This window comes from Electrophorus electricus, chromosome 12 (assembly GCF_013358815.1).
Source record: "Electrophorus electricus isolate fEleEle1 chromosome 12, fEleEle1.pri, whole genome shotgun sequence".
In the NCBI taxonomy this organism is placed as follows: Eukaryota; Metazoa; Chordata; class Actinopteri; order Gymnotiformes; family Gymnotidae; genus Electrophorus; species Electrophorus electricus.
The window spans coordinates 10848805-10870906 of NC_049546.1; the positions used below are offsets into that span (position 1 = coordinate 10848805).

At 42.0% G+C, this 22102-nt stretch overlaps 1 protein-coding gene and 1 long non-coding RNA gene across 6 annotated transcripts; one reads left to right on the forward strand and one right to left on the reverse strand.

Annotated features, from left to right (window-relative positions):
- Positions 1–30: 30 nt before the first annotated feature.
- LOC113572489 lies at positions 31–699 on the reverse strand. Its single transcript, XR_003410116.2, has 2 exons — positions 607–699; positions 31–458 (listed from the first exon to the last, which is right to left on the reverse strand). It is a non-coding gene; the product is annotated as an uncharacterized LOC113572489 (long non-coding RNA).
- jakmip1 (janus kinase and microtubule interacting protein 1) lies at positions 458–21176 on the forward strand. Of its 5 annotated transcripts, none has more exons than XM_035532201.1 (21): positions 458–561; positions 669–752; positions 7340–7632; positions 8578–9072; positions 9705–9884; positions 10018–10131; positions 10345–10491; positions 10599–10748; positions 11356–11415; positions 12889–13008; positions 13308–13433; positions 14541–14624; positions 15549–15611; positions 15693–15791; positions 16853–16948; positions 17283–17336; positions 17448–17513; positions 19449–19517; positions 19610–19687; positions 19829–20032; positions 20270–20690. In XM_035532201.1, the coding sequence occupies exons 3-21, from the start codon at positions 7489–7491 to the stop codon at positions 20411–20413; spliced, it is 2493 nt and encodes an 830-aa protein (XP_035388094.1). In that variant the 5' UTR covers positions 458–561; positions 669–752; positions 7340–7488; the 3' UTR covers positions 20414–20690. The 5 variants fall into 5 exon arrangements, with proteins under 5 accessions (XP_035388094.1, XP_035388096.1, XP_035388095.1 ...); XM_035532203.1 differs by lacking the exon at positions 458–561 and adding an exon at positions 20699–21176 and having other exon boundaries at positions 676–752; positions 20270–20335; XM_035532202.1 differs by lacking the exon at positions 458–561 and having other exon boundaries at positions 676–752; positions 10602–10748.
- The last annotated feature ends 926 nt before the right edge of the window (positions 21177–22102 follow it).

Sequence of the window (22102 nt, forward strand, 5' to 3'; positions counted from 1 at the left end):
TTAATAAGGAAACATGAATGACAAAATCTATTTGCGATATAACTAATAATGTACATTTATTTGCGGGAATAAAAGCCTTTAGAGGGGGCTTCAGCTCCAAATAAAAGGCATAGCAGTACCATTGCCTCACATTAAAGCCCATTTTACATCAGAAGCTATTCAGCGAGTGCGTTAAGTCGCAACGACACCGTGACACTTGCTAAGATCTGGTTCTTGCCTAATGCAGATGCGGAAAGGTCCGAAATGCTCGATGTTCACATTTCTTGCATCACCATCTGTGGCGACCGTGTACTTCGGCGCCAGGGCTGGGGTGGCGCTGTAGAGAAAAGCTGCTCAATCGTGAAGGCCGAAGCTGCTCTCTCCCGAGCAGTAAACGAGGAACAACAGACTCAGACTCCAGTGTAAACACACGAATTGATCACACGTAGTCAAACATCATGGAGCTGGTTATAATGCAACTGTTGAATGAAGAGGAACTTTTGTTGAGATGGGATGACAGACGGAGAAGCGGTGGCATGAATACTACACGAAGGCAGCATGGTTAGCATGCTCGTCCAATAAGTACGCAACATTGACGAGGACATTAATTTTCTGTACAGTACTTACAAATGTCAAGGCAATTACGTGCAATCTTTTGTTCAGACCCTTTTTTATATTTCCTGCTATAGATTGTTCCATGGCCAATAAACGACCGAGGCGTGTCTGCGTCACCAGCCGGACTGTAGTGTTTCAATTTTCGAGCGCTAAGCCTGGTTAGTAACTACTGCGGACGCAGAGGCGCGGTCAATGTGACGTAATTGCGGGCGAAATGTTTGGTCACGTTGACAGCTTGTGGCCGCGAGTGAGGGCGCGTACCACTCCAAAATCAAACACGCCTGACGCCTGATTCACACAAGCTGCCTTTGCATGGCGTGAGCGACAAAGAAAGTCTTACTTTTCATTTCGGCGCTTATGTTATCAGGTTAGTGCTTGAACATAGGCTGCGTGAACAGCGTCGTAGTCGAGGTTCTGGAGTGTCGAGTTAAAGCGCTGCGTGATAGACCTGACCTGTTGACATAAGCAAACGCAGGAACACACTTTGGGTCTGTTACCTGCAACTTCTACCCAGAAGATGGAACAATATTAAGTTTTATTGGTATGTCATGCAATCTAAACTCATCAAAACAGAAAGCAGCTGTCTTAGATTTATATATGCTCATCAGCATTAATACAAATCTTGAGAAAGGTGCAGACTAAAGAGAGCTTTTATGTTTTACCCAATGTTTTACCCATTCATCAGTATTTGAGTTCTGCGAATGAAAATCTAGCCTATAACAAAACAGAACATAAGCTGAAAATGTTGCCACAAATGTTTTGTTAAAGGCTAGTTTGTCCTAACCTATGAAAAACATTTGTGGCAACATTTTCAGCTTCTGTCAGAAGAGAAGCTGTCACTCTTACCATGGTGTTAAAAGAGATTTTATTACCGAACAATAAGCAAGACCACTCAACCTTTGTGCAAGGGCCTGTTTTGCAAGCACATCTTCATGCCCAGGAATCACCCCTTACAGTTTTAAAATACTAGTTACCACAAGGGGGCACTCACTGAGATGAAAGGGAAGGGCAGTTTACAATAATAATTAAATAAAAGCACTGCCTATCCTCTCCCAAACTGGAATAATAAATGATTTTGTATTCAGCCTTAAAGATGTGATTTTCCTCTGATTTTCTCATATCAAAGCATTGTCAAAGCACATCAACACATTCATCAGTAATTATTACATGGCCCCATGCAGATGATTGCCTGGTTGGTGTGTGCTATCCATCTGTCACCAAATGAGTGATCCTTCAAAGGGAAATAAGGAAACCTTTTATATTTGCATTAGCCCACTTCTAACACATTTCAAGGGTGCCCCAATTATCTCAGAATGACAGGAAGTTTAGTTATTACAAAGTTACACAGTATTAGGCACGGGTGTTTCAAGACTAGCTGTTGTACTGGAGGACACAGAATTAAGAGGGCAAGGTCCAACCCCTTTGTTTGCCAGTGAGTTGTAGTGGTAGAATTATGCATATGCTTCTTACTTTTTCTGCTATTCTCTCTCTCTCTCTCTCTCTCTCTCAATGCTTCTACCTGTTCTGCTTTTCCTCTTTCCCTGTTCTTCTCTTCTTACTCCTGTGCTCTGTCTCTCCTGTCATGAGAAAAAATAACATGTTTAATTTATACTTCATTTTAATAATTTTGTCACGTGTACACGTGAAATAATTTCTTTTAGACATAAAACTAGATGTGCCTTTTTAACTGCATGTTTATAGTGGTGCATGGAAATATTTTACTGAGGCACATGCCCCATTAAATTAGGTCTAGTGAAGGCCCTGGCATTAGGTTAAATTTAAATGACTGTTTTTGATTATATATGCACATGTACACACGTATACACATATCCTCCTTTTGTTGGTGTGTGAATGGTTAGCGAAAATACGTGCATTGTAACCATGGTGTTAAGGCTTGCAGCATTACAGAGAAATTAAGCCAGGATAGTCCCAACCCACTGAGTTAAACTGTGATGGTATTACCTTGGTAACTGTACAACCAAGATTGACTCCTGCTTACTATATTCAGTGATTACAGGTCAGTTTATTTACATCTGGTGGCCCCCAATTAACCATTGTAATTTTGTATTCTGTAAGATAGAGCAATCTCTTCCTTTTTTGGTGACTGCACATAATGCTGAGAATTTCATAACCACCCCCCATGTATTCACACACCCACACATAGTCTATGTCTGCTCAAGCTAATGTATTATTTAGTCTTAGATCCATTCAGTCACATCTTGAGCAGTTGCTCCCAGAAGACAGAAAGAAAGAGAGGAAAGAGAGATCATTAGTCTTAGCCTTTTCTGAATCAGAACTCTGAGGCAAGGTTTAAGTCTTGGGTGCATGCGCACACACACACACACAGGCTTACCAGCTGAGTAATACATCCCAGAGCTGAAGGTTTTACCAAATAAGATTGTTATATTCCATGAGCTATGTCATGATGGGGAGAGAGACCGTCGTGGAAAGAAATGTTTTTCTAATGCTGCCTAGGTTTCTTATATAATACACCAAACTAGAGAAAATGTGTGTATGACGAGATGTGCTATTCTGTTTGACCTGTCCTATAACTTGGGGTATGTATGACTGGGTACCTAGCCTGAGGTAGTAGCATATATATGGTGTTAATCAGGCATGCGCTAATGTCCGTGTCCAGCTTTACTCAAACAAGGTTACAGAGTGGGAGACGGGGGGAATCTAGGTCACAGTCATGGCACTTCAGTGGTGTTTCTGAGGCTGATTTTCCACACCAGTCAGAAAAGAAACTCACTCTCTCACTCTCTCTGGTTAAGGTGCCCATGGAACTACGTTTGTTTATTCCTATCTTGGTCTTGCTCAATTAAACTCTTTTAACTCCATCCACACTTCCCAGAATTAAAGCAGTAGCGACTGTCTTCCTGGACGTAGACAGGCTTGAAGTGCCGGTGACAGGTCTCCGTTCATCCCAGAGAATGCTGGAAAGGTTCCCGTGTTGGGTGACGTCTTTGAGGGTAGGCGGGGAAGGGTTCGCGTGCCCAGTGAGCAAAGTGCTCCAGTGTGTATTATTCCTTCTGCATATGTGTTCGGGAATCCATGCAATTCCATTCGGCAGTAATGCCATCGCCGCTGCCGTAAGAACATCGCTAACATAGCACTCGAACCTCGACTCCCGTACACCCAACCGACTACCTTATGCCGCTACCGCATGTGGTGGTGTGCCTTGAACACCGGGCAAGCTGGATGTTGTGACGGTATCTCACGTATCACAGTGGCACCCAGGAACACATCGGCCTGAGTGGACAGCGCACAACGAGTCGTTCAAGGTAACTCATTTACAATAACGACATTCATCAACAATCTGATTTTCTCCGTTTGTAAGTTCCATTTGTTCTGTCTGCGTGCGCCGCCGCCCCATGCTCGTGAGCTGCAGGATAGATTGCGTTTATTTAAAGAGCATTATTTTAAAGCTAGGATTGTATATCCTCAGTATGCGTAGTGTGATGCACGTATGAGAACATGTATTTTCGCTGAAATTTTAATCAGACAACCGGGTGTGCTTTGTCACCCGGATAGCACAGTTTATTTATCCTGCTGGTTCTGGCTAATGCCAGTCAACCTCACACCCGTCTTAATAGAATTTTGTTCGATAAAACCACTGCATCTTTTCGCCTGGGGCGTCAGCCGGTGTTTTAGCTCCCACCGAAGATTAATGCAACTGCCGAATTTCCAAGCTCAGCAACGAAGATCTCGCTCCAGTAAATCGAGACACGAAACATTCTTCTGTCTTTCCGTTGACAATTATCAGCTTTCAGGTTGCTCGTGACCGTGTTTATTTGATTTGATATTATGCAATGATCTTTCTGGTTCCCCTAAATTTCAGGAGAAGGATTGGCTAGAGATGTCAATGAGTTTCGGGTAGAGCCGCAGCCCGCTCTTCCCGAGGGTGTGGTTTTGGAGGCCCGGTGCAGAGTTCGGTTTAAACAGTGCCATTAGAAGCCGGTAGAGTCTTAAATGACTCTATAGAAATAGAGGCATTACTTTCTAATCTACGTGCTTTTTGCATTCTATCATTCTATCGTAATTTTTTCTCCATCCTTCAGTCCCTGCCTCTTAGTCAAGCAGATGCACCCACTCGGCTCTCTCCATCCAAGTCTCCCATTCAGTTGGACACAATTGCATAGCAGATTTCGATTTGTCTCTAATGCTATAAATACCCAGTTAGACTGTACTTTAATTATTTGCTGCTCATTTGCTAGATCAAAGTTGGCACATAGGCCTATATTTTCAGACTTAGGTTCTGGGACCAGGGATTTTCCTCTTTGCCCTCATACACCTAAGACTACATTCATATAGACAGGAGATGCTGGCCTATCTCTCACATGTAGTGGATCTTGTGTAATAGTCACTCTTGAAGCATTTTTATTTCATGCTGATCCTCAAGTTGTGTGTGTGTGTGTGTGTGTGTGTATACACATGTTTGTATTAAACAAGCCCTCACACTGACTGGAGAGTCTGTGCATTTTGTGTATATGTGTTTTAGATATGGATATATTTAGATATATGTTTTTAATTTTTTCAGATTTGTGTGTTTGTGTGTAAGGAATGTGATGGGCAATGTGTTTGGACATGTTGGTTCAGCTCTCGTGGACTTGTTTTGAGTGACTGTGTGCGTGTGTGTGTGTGTGTCTGTATGTAATGTTCCTTATTAAATGGCAATGTGTTTTGAAGCCTCTGTGTCACATGATCAGGAGGCTTGTGAATTACTCTTATATCCCTCCTGACCACCATATAGGCCTCAGATATTTAGCAAGAGTTGCATTGTCCTAACTTCTTTACAATACTTAATGGTTGCACTGGTGTCTTAAGAGCACAATCTCATGCATGTGTGTATGTGTGTGTGGTCACCAGCATTCACCAGGAAGGGGGAGGGAGTTCACTTATTTGTGCATTCGTTAATTGGTGCCTATTCGTGACTTCATTATAGATAAAGCTTTGTGACAGGGGTTATGCTAAAAAATGCTATACAAATAAAGAAGTAAGCTGAGTTTGCCTGTGTCTAACAGATAGCAGTCCCTGAAATGAATACTTTATTGCTCCATTTTACAACAACCCATCATTAAAGATAATGTGGCTGTATGGATTGTATTACCTTTTATGCTATCAGAGAGTTCTTATGTTTCAAAGGTCGAGAAGAGTGCTGGGTTCTGTAGTGTCCATTGGCAGCTTTCTCTAACACACACCTACACTCACATTCTCATCCTACATATACACACACCCCATGACTACCTGCCTGATGAGTTTTATCTGTCTTGTATGTGAAACATACAAAGGACTGAACAGCTGCATGCTTTGAATGCTATCACTAAGTGTGTCTTTATGTTGGAAAGGAGGCAGAAAAAAAGTTGTGTAATTCTCTGGCAGTTCCAGTAAAATAGTATTTAAATTTCACCATATGTTAACCAGTGTCTTGTTATTAAATAACATTCACTTACTTTCTTCCTGTTTTTTCTTCCTCAAAAACTGAAGTGCAAGCGCTATGCTTAAGCTTCTTTTCTGTTTTCACACACATTCTTTCACACTTAAAGTACAAGTCAAGGTGACTGGTAGACAGTAGAGTCACTGTGCAATCCTCTTTATTCTGGTAAGCGCCTTCATATTTCTCCCTCCTGGTTTGAAAATCCTCCTATTCCCCTCTGTTAATGGAGTGTTTGTGTGCATACACATGATTGTGTGTGTGTGTGTGTGTGTGTGTACATGCATGTAGAAGTTTCTGTGTGTATTTGTGTCTTCTGTGTGTATTGTGCCAATAAACTGATTGCTTCAACATCTTGCAACCAAATGTGTGTGTGTGTTCTTAGAGAGGCCCAGAGAGAGAGAGTTTGAAATGTATATCTGTGTGTGTGTGTGTGTGTGTGTGTGTGTGTGTGTGTGTGTGTGTGTGTGTGTGTGTGTGTGTGTGTGTGTTTATGCAATCTTAAGCAGTACACACTGTCATAGCATGGTGTCAAGGCACATTATGATTTTGGTATGCCATGTCTTTTTCTGGAGAAGTCTTTGTGTTTTGTTTATGTCTGTGAGTGGAGAGACCTTTCCGTATGATCCAGTAATTAAATCTTAGGAATATACTAAAAAGCTGTGGATATAAATGTCATAAATCTTGCAAAATAAAGCTCTGTATATGGCCGTTTCTTTGAAACCAGCAACCTGATGTGAACCAAATTCACTAAACACTCCCAGCTTCTCCTAATAGTTCTTCTATTACTGCAAGAGCCACTTAGGCTTCAAAGGCATTTGTGTTAATTTCCTCAAAGTCTGTTTGCAGTTAAGTAGTTTAAATTATAAGATACTGATATTAAGCCCTGATTACTGGATGCAATATGTAGAATACATAAAAGAGCACTGCCTTTATTTGTCTCAAATACTGTAAAGAAAGTATGCCACCACGGTACTAAATGGTAACATTTTATTTGTAGTATAGATTAGTCTCCACTAGATGGAGGCACTAGCCATAGATTTTAGTGTCTTCATTGCAGTAGCCCTTAAAGAAGCCACTAGGCTCGCACTCTCTCTCTCTATCTGTGTGTGTGTGTGTGTGTGTGTGTGTGTGTGTGTGTGTGTGTGTGTGTGTGTGTGTGTGTGTGTGTGTGTGTGTGTGTGTGTGTGTGCATTGTTTAATGCAAACATGCAGTCTTTATTTGTGTAGTTCAGAGCTGTGTTGCCGTTGCAGATTATGCTCAAGAAGAAGTGAATTATGAGATGTTAAATTGTCTGCATTTGATTTCAGATTGCTGGCACAACTCCTGCAGTTGAGGATGACGAAGAGGAGGATGACGATAGTACTGTGGTCTATCCCCAAAGCAGGCTATAGTTTAGTGTGAGTGGAGTGTCTGTGAACCCAATTAGAGGCTCTCCTACAGTAAAGTAGTGAAGAGGATGTCTGCAACCACACCTGCCTCAGCCCCACCTCCTAAAAAAAGCAGGGGGAAACTGGAGGCGGAGTCTCTGCAGGCAGCCAATGAGGAGCTGAAGACCAAACTAACTGACATCCAAAATGAGCTGCAGCAAGAAAGAGCCAAGGTAGTCTCAACATATTCATTCATGACCCCTCCCCCTCCTTTTACCTAAAGTCTAAAGTATCAAAAGGCATCCCTATAATTTTACTTAATTCAGTATCTTGCTCTTTATAAAATGTATTTGCCTGTAGTTATAAGTATGTATTAATCTTAGGACATTGTGAGCACTGACAGCTTCTTAGTAAAAGCTTCTGTGGGGGTGAGCATGCTCACTTCAAAATGATGCAGTGGCCGTCCATGTAGCGCAAAAAACTGGTGACTCTTGCTAGGAGGGCACTCAGCTAGGCTGTTGACCTAGCAGTAGGAGTAAACACGAGCAAAGAACTCTCGAACAAAAAATAATTGGCTGTGTGACTTAGTCAGCTAGCAGGTGTCCATAGGTCAGTGCATTATAAGGGGGGATTTAGTCAGGTGATATTCTAACCTTTTGCTAATGTGTGATAGTGATAAACATGCATGCTATTGGACAGGTAATTGACACACCCCTTTACACATACTGTAAGCCTCCCAGCCTGTAATGATTACAATAGCATACAGAACTGAGATTCATGGGAATCTGAGCCTATAATTCAGATTTATTTCACGTATGAGATTACGTTTTTTCACCCTGTGGAAGTAGGGTGTAGAGATCTTTGTGTAATGATGTTGTCTTTGATCTTTGTTTAGTAATGATATGAACAGATTGAATGATGTAGTAGTAGAAATGGGAGAAATTCGTTGCTAATGCTAACGAAAAAGGAAGAAACCTGGAAACAGCAGGGCTGATTGAGTATGCACAATGCTAACTCAACCCACCAAGCTGCATTGACATCTTTGGGTGAAGTAACATTACTCTGTTAGCAACCCCTCCTCTCACTGATAAAGAATGCCAACTCACATTACTTTGGTAACTTTGCTGACGCCAATTTCTCCTCTCCCATGTGCCCATGGCCCCATCCGGCTTCGTCAGGTGTGTAAGCTGCGTGAGCGCGTTCAGGAGCTGCGGGCACAGCGGGACTCGGAGCAGCACCGCCATGCGGTGGTGCTGACAGAGGTGCGCGTGAAGCTACGTGAGGAGAAGCAGCGGGAGGTGGCGGCAGCTCGCGAGGCATTGGCGCGGCAACACGAGGCGGAGCTGGCCCGGGCCGGGCGCCTGCGTGATGCCGAGCTGGCTCGTCTGCACGGCCTGGTGCACGCGCTCCGTGACGGGGCTGCCAGCGAGGGCCGCGCCGCCCTGCGGGAGGAGGCACGTGAGGAGGCACGGCGCAGCCACGAGGCCGAGCGGCTAAAGATGGCGCAGGAGCTGCAGGAGGCCAAGGTGGCACGGAGACAGGCGGAAGAGGCGTTGGCCAACGCCGTGCAGGCGGACAAGGCCAAAGCGGCCGATCTGCGCACGGCCCACCAGGCGCACCAAGAGGAGATCCAGAGGATCAAACGGGAGAGCGAGAGGGACATCCGCAGACTGGTGAGCCATGGAGGGATGGATGGAGGGACTTTTGTTAAAGTCTGTATCTCAAGCACAGTTTTCAGAACACGAACCCACACACAAATTAGATTTTTTTTTTTTTTTGATGGAGCCAAGCATTTAGCGGTACAGATATTGGTATATCTTTCACAATAATGACGTGAATATGCACATATCATCTGATGTTCCATAAGACCCAGTAGGCTGGCATAATGCATCTATAGAGAATGGTGCTTTTTCTGTCAGCCCTGCATCAGCCAGCAGGGGGCAGTAAGAGCTCCACTACAGTTTGCCAGCAGGCTCATGAGAATGCTCTCCAATTGAAAAATTCTTTGAAAATGTTATTTATATTAATGGATATTATTTCTGTTTCCGTGGGCATACTTTAGCCCTTTTTGGGAATTAAATAATTCAGTGGTAAAAGGAAGACTAAGAAGAGGTACATTTCCTGGTTCTCACAAGGAACAATTGCTTTTATACAAAGAAGGAGCCAAAACATTGCCTTTTGGTTATGGATGTAATAGGGTAGGTAAATTAGGTATCGGCATAGCATTATTTCACTACAACAATACATAAGTCAATAGAAAAATAAAATCTTTGTGTGTATGTGTGTGTGTGTGTGTGTGTATTAGATGGAGGAGTTGCGGGGCAGGGACCGGGTGGTAGCAGCACTGGAGAAGGAGCTGGGGGTGCAAGCGGGGCAGACACAGCGACTGTTACTGCAGAGAGAGGAGTCGGAGCGTCACCATGGTAGCCCCAAGAGAGAGGTGGCCCCACCCTTCACAGACAATGGGGACTCCATCATCACCCAGGTCACGTGTTTTCTAACCCTTAAACAAGCACAAATATGCACATTTTGATCCTGTTTTTGTTTGATACTGTTTTGCTATCTGCTTGAGCATACTGTGGTCTGTGTGTGGGGGTGTGTGTGGTGTGGGTGTGTAGGAAGTAGATGAGAGGGACACTCGCAGGTTCCAGCTTAAGATTGCCGAGCTGCAGGCTGTCATTAGGAAACTAGAGGACAGGAACACCCTACTGTCAGATGAGAGGACTGAACTGGTATACCTGTGCTCATTCCACCCGTACCCACACCCCAGGCATCCTATATTTGCACCCAGCACATGATCTGGTTCACACTATAGCTCTCATATGTGTTTGACCTGTCTCTCTCTCTCTCTGTCTCTCTCTCTGTCTCTCTCTCTCTCTTGCTCTCTCTCTTGCTCTCACTCTCACTCACACTGTATCTGTCTCTTTTCTATCACATTTTCTCAGCTAAAACGTGTGCGTGAGACAGATGGACAAATGAAGCCACTCTTGGAGAAGAACAGACGGATGTATAAAAAGAATGAGGAGCTTCTGCAGACCCTGCAGCGCATGGAGGACAAGCTGAAGTCCCTGAGCCGTGAGAACGCTGAACTGGTGGGTGATGCATGTGTGCCTGCATGCACACACACACACACACACACACCCTACAAACACACACACACATATACATTTCAAACTCTCTCTCTCTGGGCCTCTCTAAGAAGGAGAAGACAAACTCTGAATCCCAGCATGCAGTGCTGAAGAGGCCTAGCTCTCTGACAGACCTAAGCCATGCCCATGAGCAGCAGGAGGTGGAGTTTCTGCGCCTGCAGGTCAAGGAACAGCACTCCATCATTGAGGAGCTTACTCAGGTCCATTACCATGACTACACACACCTCTAAAACCAGTTGTATTTTAGAAATTATACATTCCAAATGATGTATAGATGGTGCTGTTCATCTTTCAAAAGCCAGATTTTGAAAGATTCATGCAGACCCAAAAACCACTCAAAAGCCACAGAGCTTGCCACAGGTTGTGTGTGCGCGTGTGTGTGCGCGTGTGTGTGCGCGTGTGTGTGCGCGTGTGTGTGCGCGTGTGTGTGCGCGTGTGTGTGCGCGTGTGTGTGCGCGTGTGTGTGTGCGCGCGTGTGTGCGCGTGTGCGTGTCTGTGTGTGTGTGTGTGCGTGCGTATATCTTAATTGGTCTCACACTGTGATTTTTTTTTCTGTTGAGTAATCAGCACTCCATTTGTTAATTAGGATGTGTTTACCTCATTCATGCAAGGTCTCATTAGAGATTTGACACCTCCACCCTCCTTTCCCCCACTTTACACCATCATCATCATCATCATCATCCTTAGATCCATTCTTAGGAAGAATGTAGCTGGGACTATTTGCTTCATTGCTGAGTGCTTTTAGTCTAGAGAGTGAAGTATGCTGGAAACACTGTTGCTTGATAACATGTCTCTCACCATTCATAGGAGCGTGATAAAATGGTGATAAACAAAAAGACCAAGAGGAGGAATATCAGAATGCCAAAGGTGAGTGTGTGTGGCTGTTTAGAAGCAGGATGCAGACGCTCACACTCTCTCCTACATGTATCCTGCATGGCCGCATCCGAGGCTTGCTTCGCACTGTGGGCTGGGAACATGCCCATGGGCATTTGTACACTCAGCCACCTCCTGTTTCATCACTTAGCAACTGTCTGCTCATGTGTGTGTGTGTGTGTGTGTGTGTGTGTGTGTGAGAGAGGTTCTGGAACAGTGTGCGATACGCTTGCGTTCTCGAAATGCGTGACAAACAGGACCAGAATGTACTGCTGGAGTTCCGAGCGCACGTGTGTGTGTGTGTGTGTGTGTGTGTGTGTGTGTGTGTGTGTGTGTGTGTGTGTGTGTGTGTGTGTGTGTGTGTGTGTGCGCGTGTGTGCAAGTGTCTGCGTGTATATGTGCATGTGTGTGAGTGAGTAGAAAGGAGAGCGCCCAAACTTTCTCTCTCTCACTCTCTCTGGCTTTCATTATTTCTTCGATATTTATCTATTAAGTCTCTTGTGAGATTCTTATTTTTTCATTTGATGTTAATGAAAAGGCATAATGGTTCCATAAAAATAATAAATAATAATAAAAACAAACATTCAAAAAATAGATCAGTTTTTTATAATACAGACCAAAATATCCAGATTTTGATCTAAGATTAAGCAGCAAAAAATTTAACTTGGGTATGGCTGATCATTTGTAGTCTCTCAAGTGGGAAGCTGCATGTATGTATGTGTGTGTGTGTGTGTGTGTGTGTGTGTGTGTGAGAGAGAGAGGGTGTGTATGTGTTCATGCGTGCATGGCTAGGTAACATTGGGAGGGGTTGTTTATCCTTGCCTGTTGCTAAGGAGGAGTCAAACTCAAAGACAGCAACATCAGACATCAGCAAAACTGTCCACATACACATGCCAGAGCTGGAGGTGACAGCTACAAGCATGTCATAGATCTTGACTTGATGAAGCTTGGGTTTAACCTTTTTTGGATTATTGAAAGTACGACTTCTAAACATGACACTGGACTGAGTGCCCACCACCCACAACCACACCTATACTCAGTATGACTGAGTATTTCCTGCTGGTCCTCTACTTCTCCTCCTTCCTCTGTCTATGTGCGCTGGTGTGCCTGTATTTCTCAGGCTGTCAGGAAATGACCTACAAGCACGATGGTAAGACAGCAGGGTGCGAACCTCCAGAACAGAGGCCTGCCCCTCCATTTGTTTCTCTGCATGTTGTAATGTTGGGACTGTTTAGGCGCTATCCCAGTTTGGTGTTGAACACATCAGTGAATGTGATTGCATGACGTCTAGGTTGATCCGCGAACAGTTTAGACATTCTGTTAACAACTGACAGGGTTTCTAAAGAGCAGCTTCAACCAACTGTTTGTCTCTTTCCTTTGCTCTCCCTCACTCCCTCTATCCATCCATCTATCTATCCATCTATCTATCTGTGTATTTATCTATACATCTATCTATCGCTTTCTCAGAGGCATGTTGTGGAGACATATTTTGGATTTGATGAAGAGTCCATTGATTCTGAAACATCCTCTCTGACCTCATACAACACAGACCAAACCCCAGCCACACCGGAGGAGGAGCTTGAGGAAGTAAGCTTTAAAAACATAGCCCAGTATACAGAGTTGCACAAATCCCTAGACATGTAAACTGCCTTCTGTTCTGCTTCTAAAAGAATTTTTAAAGCTTTAAAAACTAGAAACAAAATCAGTTACTTTCATTCCTTGCATGCTTCATAAATACTGCCCCTAACTTATTAGTCGTAGTTTGAAATACATACTTGCAGTGGCAGCGTATGTGTGTGTGTGTGTGCTTTATACTCCTGTTCCAAGACTTCCCTAAAACCCATGTTCCATGATGTAATTATGTGGTGTGGACTGTAATTGGTTAGGCCTTCTCTCGGGAGGAGGCAGAGCTCCGTTTTCGTCAGCTGACACGCGAGTACCAGGCGCTACAGCGGGCATACGCTCTCCTGCAGGAGGCCGCTGGCCCGCTGGACCCCGAGAGACATTGCAGGGTAGGGACGCCCATGCCCTGCTCTCTCCATCACGCCCTGCCTCGCCCCACCTCGCCCCGCCTCACATCGTCTCACCCCACCTCGCACTAGCCTTCCTGTCCGAGCCTTCCCTGCACTACACACTGCAGCATGCTGCCTGTTGTTTCAGTGCATTTTCCTAATTCGATCATTAACAGTGTTAATTCATCTCACCAAAATAAAACTCTCCAATCAGAGAAACAGAGGACAGCTGGCCAGTTTAGGACAGAGGACAGTTTAGCCTTTGCAAGGAGAGGCAAGGCAAAGCACGTTTATTTACATATTTCATAAACAAAGGTTATATAAAGTGTTTTATAACCATTATGAGCTTGTATAGCATAAAACAATAACAAATGGAACATATAATTTTTTTATTTTTTTTAAATAGAAAATGTCCTTTCTGGTGCCCCTTGTTTTGTTTGTTTATATATATATATATATATATATATATATATATATATATATATATATATATATATATATATATATATATATATATATATATATATATATATGTGTCAATCGCTGCCTGACAGGGCATGGGCATGATGGAACAGAAGGAGAAATTTGGATGTGTGTTAAGGACTTGTTCTCATCTGCAAGCATTTCCAGGGCTGGATATGTCAAGAAGCGTATCATGTTGCACCACTGTTGGAACAGTTGGAACCACGTTGAAGTGGCGTCCTCAGAGCTCCCCTTTAAGCTTCCTGAAGTACTCGAATTAAATTGGGTAGGCACAGCTTGCTGTAGAGCTCAGCCTGGATCAAATCCGGCTGCTCACTCGGTACCAGAATTCACTCAGCAGGCTGGGCTTAAGCCTGTGTCTAATAATGCTGGTGACGTGAACTAGCATGTTGACAAGGATAGTCTGTTTTGACTTTCTCCCACTCAGCTACTGCATACGTATGCTGTGGAATCCTGAACAATACTTATTTCTGCACAGCCCAGCAGTGGTCTTCAGCCAGCAGAGTAGATAATGCACCTATTTGAGGTGGTTTCCTATGACAGTCAAACTGACCTGAATGAAGCTGTCTGTCTTTGGTCTGCCGTAGGCTGACTCTCTGATTGGCTGTGTGCTCTGTCTGTCAGACGCGGGAGCAGATGCAGGCGGAGCTGAGTGCATGTCAGGCACGGATCGCTGACTTGGAGAGGAGCCTGGCAGAGAAGGGGCAGGTAATGGGGAAAGGGGGCGGGGAGAACAGGCCCCTGGCTCTGCTCTCATTGGCTTTGCTGCTTGCCTGTCCGATTACCCTGCTTGTGTGCTGGCATTGTGCAGAGATCTGCCAGATAATCATGTGATGTCACATGTTCACCTGCCCAGCCCAAAACACAAACTCCCACCGAGAGTAAAAAAATGCTCAGAGGGAAAGTAGCATTTACTAATTGTAATGGTAATTTGAGTCAGTGGCTACAGGTGCAGTTTATTCTGCAATTGGATTTATAATGCATGGTTATACCATATTATAAACACATTTAAGTAGGCAAAATTCTTATGCAAAAAGGCTGAATCCAGCTGAGCTCAGCTGACACTGTAAACATTTATATTGTACCATGTTTATCTCATTGTATTTTAAATCAGCCCTGTTCTGTTTGTGTTGCTTTGAGTTTAGTTGGTCAGCTGTGTAATGCATGTTTCCAGTTGGTCCACTTCAAGTATGCATGACTGCTTTGATAATTTTTTAGGCATGGCTCTTATAATCTCAGTGCCCTTTGGTGTAATTCTGATTGGTTAACTGATGTTCTCTTTTACTTCTTTTGTTAAACATGGTGATGGACTTTTCTGCATGCATCCTAATAAAACTGGATTGCTCTCCTACCTTTTAGCTTTGTGTGTGTATGTGGGGGGGGGCATGCTTGTGTGTGTTTGTTTAGTTTGTACATACACTATATGGGTAGTTCCATTCTGAGTTCATGTATGTGAGAAGGAAGGGCTTTCTTTGTAGTTCCGTTTGCATATACAAGTGGGCATGTGTGATGTGTGTAGATAATCATAGTGGTTGATGTGTGTGTGTGTGTGTGTGTGTGTGTGTGTGTGTGTGTGTGTGTGTGTGTGTGTGTGTGTGTGTGTGTGTGTGTGTGTGTGTCTGTGAGATGCAGGACTCAAAGTGGGTGGAGGAAAAGCAGACTCTCATCAGGGTGAATCAGGAACTGAGAGAAAAGGTACTAACTATCTTGACATAAGAACATGCATATACACAAATTTATAAATGTGACAAAAACGTGTATGTGTGTGTGTGATAGATAGAGGTTCTGGAACAGTGTGAGATACGTTTGCGTTCTGAGGTGCGTGACAAACAGGACCAGAACGAACTGCTGGAGTTCCGCATTCTAGAACTGGAAGTAAGAGACTTGTTCCCACGGCAACAACCGGGGTTGGCCAACCCCAACTGCTGTCTGCATAAGATAAACACATAGGTGTCTACATACCCACTCATACACAGGAGGCATTCACACACACTTTTCCTCTTTCTTTCACATGCATGCATATGCACATGAAAAAGCACTGCATCTTTTTTGTTAAAAGTGTCATCAGTGTCATTTTAAATGATTATTTAAAAGATGTACATTTTTAAAGTGATGTTTTAATCAGTTGAATATGAGTTGGAATAAAATTTATTTGAATGAAGCTCCTCACCATTTTTGACTCCACATCCCGCATGTTGTTTTTGTATTTTGTGTGTACAGGGGTATATGAGTGTATGGACATGTGTTTGTGTGCACGTATGTGTGTATTTTAAGTAAAAGACATATCTTTACACATCAGCATCCTGAGCACTTAGTGCATAGGTCATGCACTATATTTCTCACCTGTATTTTACTATGGTAAAACATGCTGCCATAGTAAGGATTGTATTTTGTGTCTTTGTATTTGTTTTCCCTATTGTGCGCATGTCTAATGCACATGTATGTGATCTGTGAAATATGCCCATTTCATGTCATTCGTAGAACTCACATTTCCTGGTATGTTCCTAAATCGCAATGTATTGCACGTTTTTGCTACATCCCAAGTTCAATGCAACAACGATGATTACCAAGGCAAAGGAACAAAAGCCAAAGAAAACCCCAGTGCAGCTATCCAGGAAAAGCTAACTACTTATCCACCTGAAATTAACATATTATTTTTTTTATTCCTTGATTTATCAGTTTGTTCATTTTTTATTTCCTGGTATATGTTTTAACTTAATACTTTAATAGTTAGTTTAATAGGTGACCATTATCAGACAACTCATTGCACTTGACTAATAGGTAATAATTAACTAATTATGCAGTGTGATATTCCTATAATGTGCTGCTGCTATAAACAGCAACACCATAATACTGCACAAGTAACTCAGACAGTAAGTAATCCTTAAAGGGGAGATGCAGGTAATGTCTAGAGCGGTTCTGTGTCTGACCAATAGGAGAGGGAGCGACGCTCTCCTGCCTTTAACTTGCACATCTCTGCCTTGGAGCATAGCAGTAGCCTACAGCTACACTGCCAACAGGAGGGGATCAAGGTACCAACACATACACACACACACACACATGTAAATAGCCATCAGGAGTGGGCAATTTATCTACACGTGGTATATGTTAGGTGTCAAGGTACAAATAGCTGATGAATATCTTTAATGTCATTAGTTACAGAAGTAAGTGGGTATGAATTCATTTGTTTAACCAACTTGTTCATCAGTAGGTATGTATAAATTCACAGATACTAGCTTACACTTGTTTGGTTTGTGTATATATAGGTTATAGCTAGGAATATAAGATATAAATTGCAAAAATATACACTTATCTGCACAGTTCAAAGCAGATGGTGCAGTGTTTTTATCATCTTCTGTGTTATAGGATGTCATTATTCCTGACCTCATGAAGAAGCTGGACATCTTAGGAGATAACGGGGTAAGACTGATTCTCAGTCAGCTGTTTGAGACAGCAGTGACTGCCTATACATCTCTCTCTCTCTCTCTCTCTCTCTCTCTCTCTCTCTCTCTCTCTCTCTCTCTCTCTCAGAACTTGCGGAATGAAGAACAAGTTACAGTAATCCAGGCAAGCACTGTGCTGTCTCGCTGTGAAAAGGTATCACCTCTGACACTCTGGCGCCCTCTATCTGTGTCTCAACAATATAGCTCCATGGCATGTGCGGATTTCATTGGCTACATTTGATCAACTTCTTGCCAAAACATCAAAGGAGACATAGTAAATCCGGTAAATCCCAGTGCAATATATGGTACCAGGATGCATCAGACAAGAAATTGTGAAACATAGCCATTGTGGCATATTTCTCTTGTATGGTGAGCATGCAGTTTTACAGGCAGTTTGGATTTGCTGCTCAGTGTGACATCATATTTAACAAACATAAACACTCTCACCCTTTGGTACTTGCAGAGCCTGCTGCCCATACTGCTCATTAGCATACAAATGAGAGTATTACATCCAGTGAGAGTACTGCTCATTAGCATATGAGTGAAAGTACTGCACCCAATGAGAGTACTGCTCATTAGCATATGAGTGAAAGTACTGCAACCAGTGAGAGTACTGCTCATTAGCATATGAGTGAAAGTACTGCACCAAGTGAGAGTATTGCTTAATACAATACAAAATCAATGCCAAGAAAGAATTTCATAGTAGAGCACGGTGAAGAAAACCAGAAGTTGGTTTGGGTTTTCTTGATCATGTAACAGGTATCTTTGTAAAGAGCATAAGGATAACTGAGTTTAATTGGGGATAAAAGGAATAAAATATGTCTCCTTTAAACACCTATAGGCTACCTGCACCATTATACATATGATTGTATGCAAAGCTAAGATCATATTTAAATCCAAGAGCACAAATGGCTCATGAAGGCAGTGGATTCACTTTTCCCCACATGCACTACATGCTAATGGTGGAATTTGTAAAATATTGAGCATTTGTTTTTTAAAAAAGAGCCTGAAACTGGTTCTCTTTTCAGGGCCTGATCTACAAGAATTGTCCACCCTGTCGCACAGTCTGAGCTTGACAATTTCAATCAATCATTTATATATGTAATTGACTAGACTAAGTTATGGCAGAAAAAAATGTAAATATTTCAGAAAGTAATCAAGAAATTATTTTCAGAAAATATCAAGTAAGACTTGATGAAAACTCCCACAAACCTCTATATTCTACTGTATTTTAGATTATAGATAAAATACAAAAGAGGTCCTTCCTAAAAACTAACACTGGGGAAACATTCTTACATACTGAAGGGTTTCTATACTTTGCAGCATTACTATATGATCATGTAAATGGTACAGTTATTAAAAATGACTCAGGACTTTTAAAATCAACTTTATTTATTATACAAATGTCAAAGGTTTATTTTACAGAAATAAATCTGCTAAGGACTGTAGCTGGTCTGATACACATTAGATGGAATGATCCCACATCATTCTGGGAAAGTTTAAGTTTCTCTTAAACAAAGCTTCTCTGCAGTCAAGAGAAGCAAAGCCTCTTTGATTGCACCAGTAGTTGCGACGGTCCAGCTATCATGTAGTCCCAAGATGTGATTTCTCACACTCATAATGACCTTAATCACATCTTGGGACTACATGGTGGCTGCACCGTCACCATTACTAGTAATTTCTTGCATTGGAAAAAGTAATTGTAACCCCCATTTTGTAGGCTACTCTCAAAGCCAATGATGGAGACTGATCATGATCATTATTTAGTGTCTTTTTGGATACACCTTACTCTTCATAATGCATATGTAGTAAACCAACCTCATTTGTTGATTTAATCGAATGAGAAGTATACAGAAATATACAGTATTATTAAATATTTGTGGGTGGATTAACTAAAATAAGTGCTTAATTAGGGATATTTCCATTAGCAGTACTAAATAAAATGTAATGTAGACCTGAAGCTTATTGCTTTTTAATTTTTTATTATAATACATGTAATGATAGTGTGTCGCTGATTTTTGTTGTTATTGTTATTATCTTTACATGGATATGTATGCATGTATATTTCTAACTGTCGGTCTATCTGCAGTGGCTGAAACAGATAGACAACGCTGAAGCAGCACTTACGCAAAAGATGATTGATCTTGAGAATGAAAAGGTAAGACATTTGCTTTTCAAAAGTAGTGCAAGGTTTAAAAAGGGACATCTCAATAAGATTTTATTTTGTGTGTATTTGTATGCAATCAACAGGAGCTATTTAGTAAGCAGAAGGGCTTCCTGGAGGAGGAGCTAGACTACAGGAAGCAGGCACTAGATCAAGCCCACCTGGTATGATCTGTTGCAGAAAACACAAAATTACAAACAGTTTTTCCAAATGACATATAGCATATTGATAAAGAAAGAAGATATACTGTATACTGTCTCAGAGTAGTCTCAGTGTTGTCTTGGCATTATGTTATTGTCCTCCAGAGGGTGCAAGAGCTGGAGGCCACACTTTATGCTGTCCTGCAGCAGGACCCAGACAGCCGATTGGGTGAGAGTTTGAGTGACAGGCAGCGGGCGGAGCTAGCTGAGTCTATGGAGGTGGTGAGGAGGCAGATCCTTAGGCAGAGTCGTCATGCTGACACACTGATCTTACAGCAACGCATGGAGCTCCTCCATTCTGCACAACAGGTCAGTGTGTGCGTGGCTCTCTCTCTCTCTCTCTCTCTCTGTATGTGCATCTGTACTAAAATGACTGGACATTTTTGCACTAAGTGGTTAGTATTACAGACTTCTAAATATATTATTTATAGTAATTTTGTAGACTTACACTAAATTTAAGGGTTATGTGGTGGTAAATTGCTGACATAGAATCAATCATGTTTTTAGTGATTGACTTAAAAAGTTGCCTTTGTTCATATCTTACAGAGGATCAGAGAGCTGGAGGATAAGATCGATATGCAGAGACGACAAATCAAAGAGATCGAAGAAAAGGTGTGTATGACTCTGTATCCTTTTCCAGAGTACACAATAAGATGGTGCTCTGAGCAGACATTCAAATTGAAAACCTAGAAGTTACTTAGGCCTTTAAATACTCTCTTATTGAAATAGATAAGTTACTGCATATATTGATAGTGGCTTTTGCAAATACCTAGTCTCATGATATTAATTATAAAAATAATTAGGACTAATTCAAATAATAAACTACACCGGTGTGCATGTGTGCTCAGTTTCAGTGGGTGTGTATGGGAGTTCTTGATGTCAGTTTGTGAAGTGTGTTGCTGTAAAATCTTTTCTCTTTTCTCTTTCTCTCCTCTCTCTTGGTTAACATTCCTTTGTGTTTGTTATGATTTATAGTTTTTGTTTCTTTTCCTGTTTTTCTCCCTAGCTTTTATTCTCTGGCCTTAAACAAACACACACCCACCCCCTCACCCCCCCACCCCCACACACACATCTCTCTCAATATCTCTCTCATAAACACATGCACAAAAGTCTGTCTCTTTCTCTTGCTCATAAACACACACGCACATACACACGGGTGCAGTATTTGAATAGAAGTTACAGATTCCTCTTGTTACTCCCGAACTTTGGTCAGACAAACATTCCTCAGTTATTTTATTATCTTTTAAATATTTTTACGCATTTTCAATGAGAACTGTCAACATTATAGGTGCAGGTAAAGCTGTTTCACTCTCTTTTAACTAAATATATAAAGTGATATAATTTTAACCAAAATATTTGTTATAATGAGTATTTAAACACAACTCTACACTTGTCTAATAAATAATTTTACTTTCAATAAATAAAGTTGTATTTTTTTCATGTTACTTGTCATTTATTTCATAATGACCTTTTTTTTTTTTTTTTTATTATGTCTATAAAATTTGGCACTGTTTTTTGTGCATCCAACAACTCACATGCTCAGATTGTTGGACTCACTCATTACAAAGTTCTAACTGGGCCATAGTGTAACAAAGCAACCGCTGGGGGGGCAGAAGAAATTCATGAGTTTCCGATACCTTCTCAAGATGTGCAGTTTCTCCAGTCCTAACAGAAGTGTTATTTTTAACATATTCTCGCCCCTTAATGACATTTAATAGTATATTAAGTGTCCAGTCCTTGCAAATAACATTTGACCAAAGGAACAGACAATTACTGAAAATGAACGAAGTGATACAAGTGAAACCAAGTTAAAGAAAGAGAATGAAACTGGTACAGTCAGGAAAGATGGATAAGAAGGAAGAGTTATGAAAGAATGCATCAGTGAAAATGAAGTAACAGAGCTACCATGGAAAGAGAGAGAGAAATAATAGTGGGAATGAGACCTTTGAATGCGCTCTTACTCATCAACAAACAGGACACCAAGAGTGCGTGCATGCGCGTGTGTGTGCGTCCGTGCGCGTGTGCATGTGTGTGTGTGTGTGTTTGTGTGTGTGTGTCTGTTTGCGTACGTGTGTACATATCTTGATTTAGAAATGCAATCTTAGCCTGAGCAAACATGGCTGACAGGAATAGAGTGATGGAAAAGAAGGAATTGGACTTAATCGTTATAATCCACATGATTAAAATCAGCCTAGATTGGCAACAGACAAAGGCAAAGAGAAAGGGAGAGAAATATTTAGGAGCCTATAACTGAACGCATGTACGTAGCCATCTAAAGCCAGCAGCTTGTCCATATAAACACTGGAATGCCAAAACAGGACTTGAGTGAATTTGAGTGAAAGTTACTGAAAGCATGCAAACTTTGAAAGCTGCTATAGA

Excerpts from the sequence above, each read along its gene's own strand:
- jakmip1 (XM_035532201.1), top strand. The coding sequence starts at position 7,489 with ATGTCTGCAACCACACCTGCCTCAGCCCCACCTCCTAAAAAAAGCAGG. Across the intron at positions 9,073-9,704 it reads AGAGGGACATCCGCAGACTG|ATGGAGGAGTTGCGGGGCAG; the intron begins GTGAGCCATGGA and ends TGTGTGTATTAG. Across the intron at positions 16,949-17,282 it reads GCCAACAGGAGGGGATCAAG|GATGTCATTATTCCTGACCT; the intron begins GTACCAACACAT and ends TCTGTGTTATAG.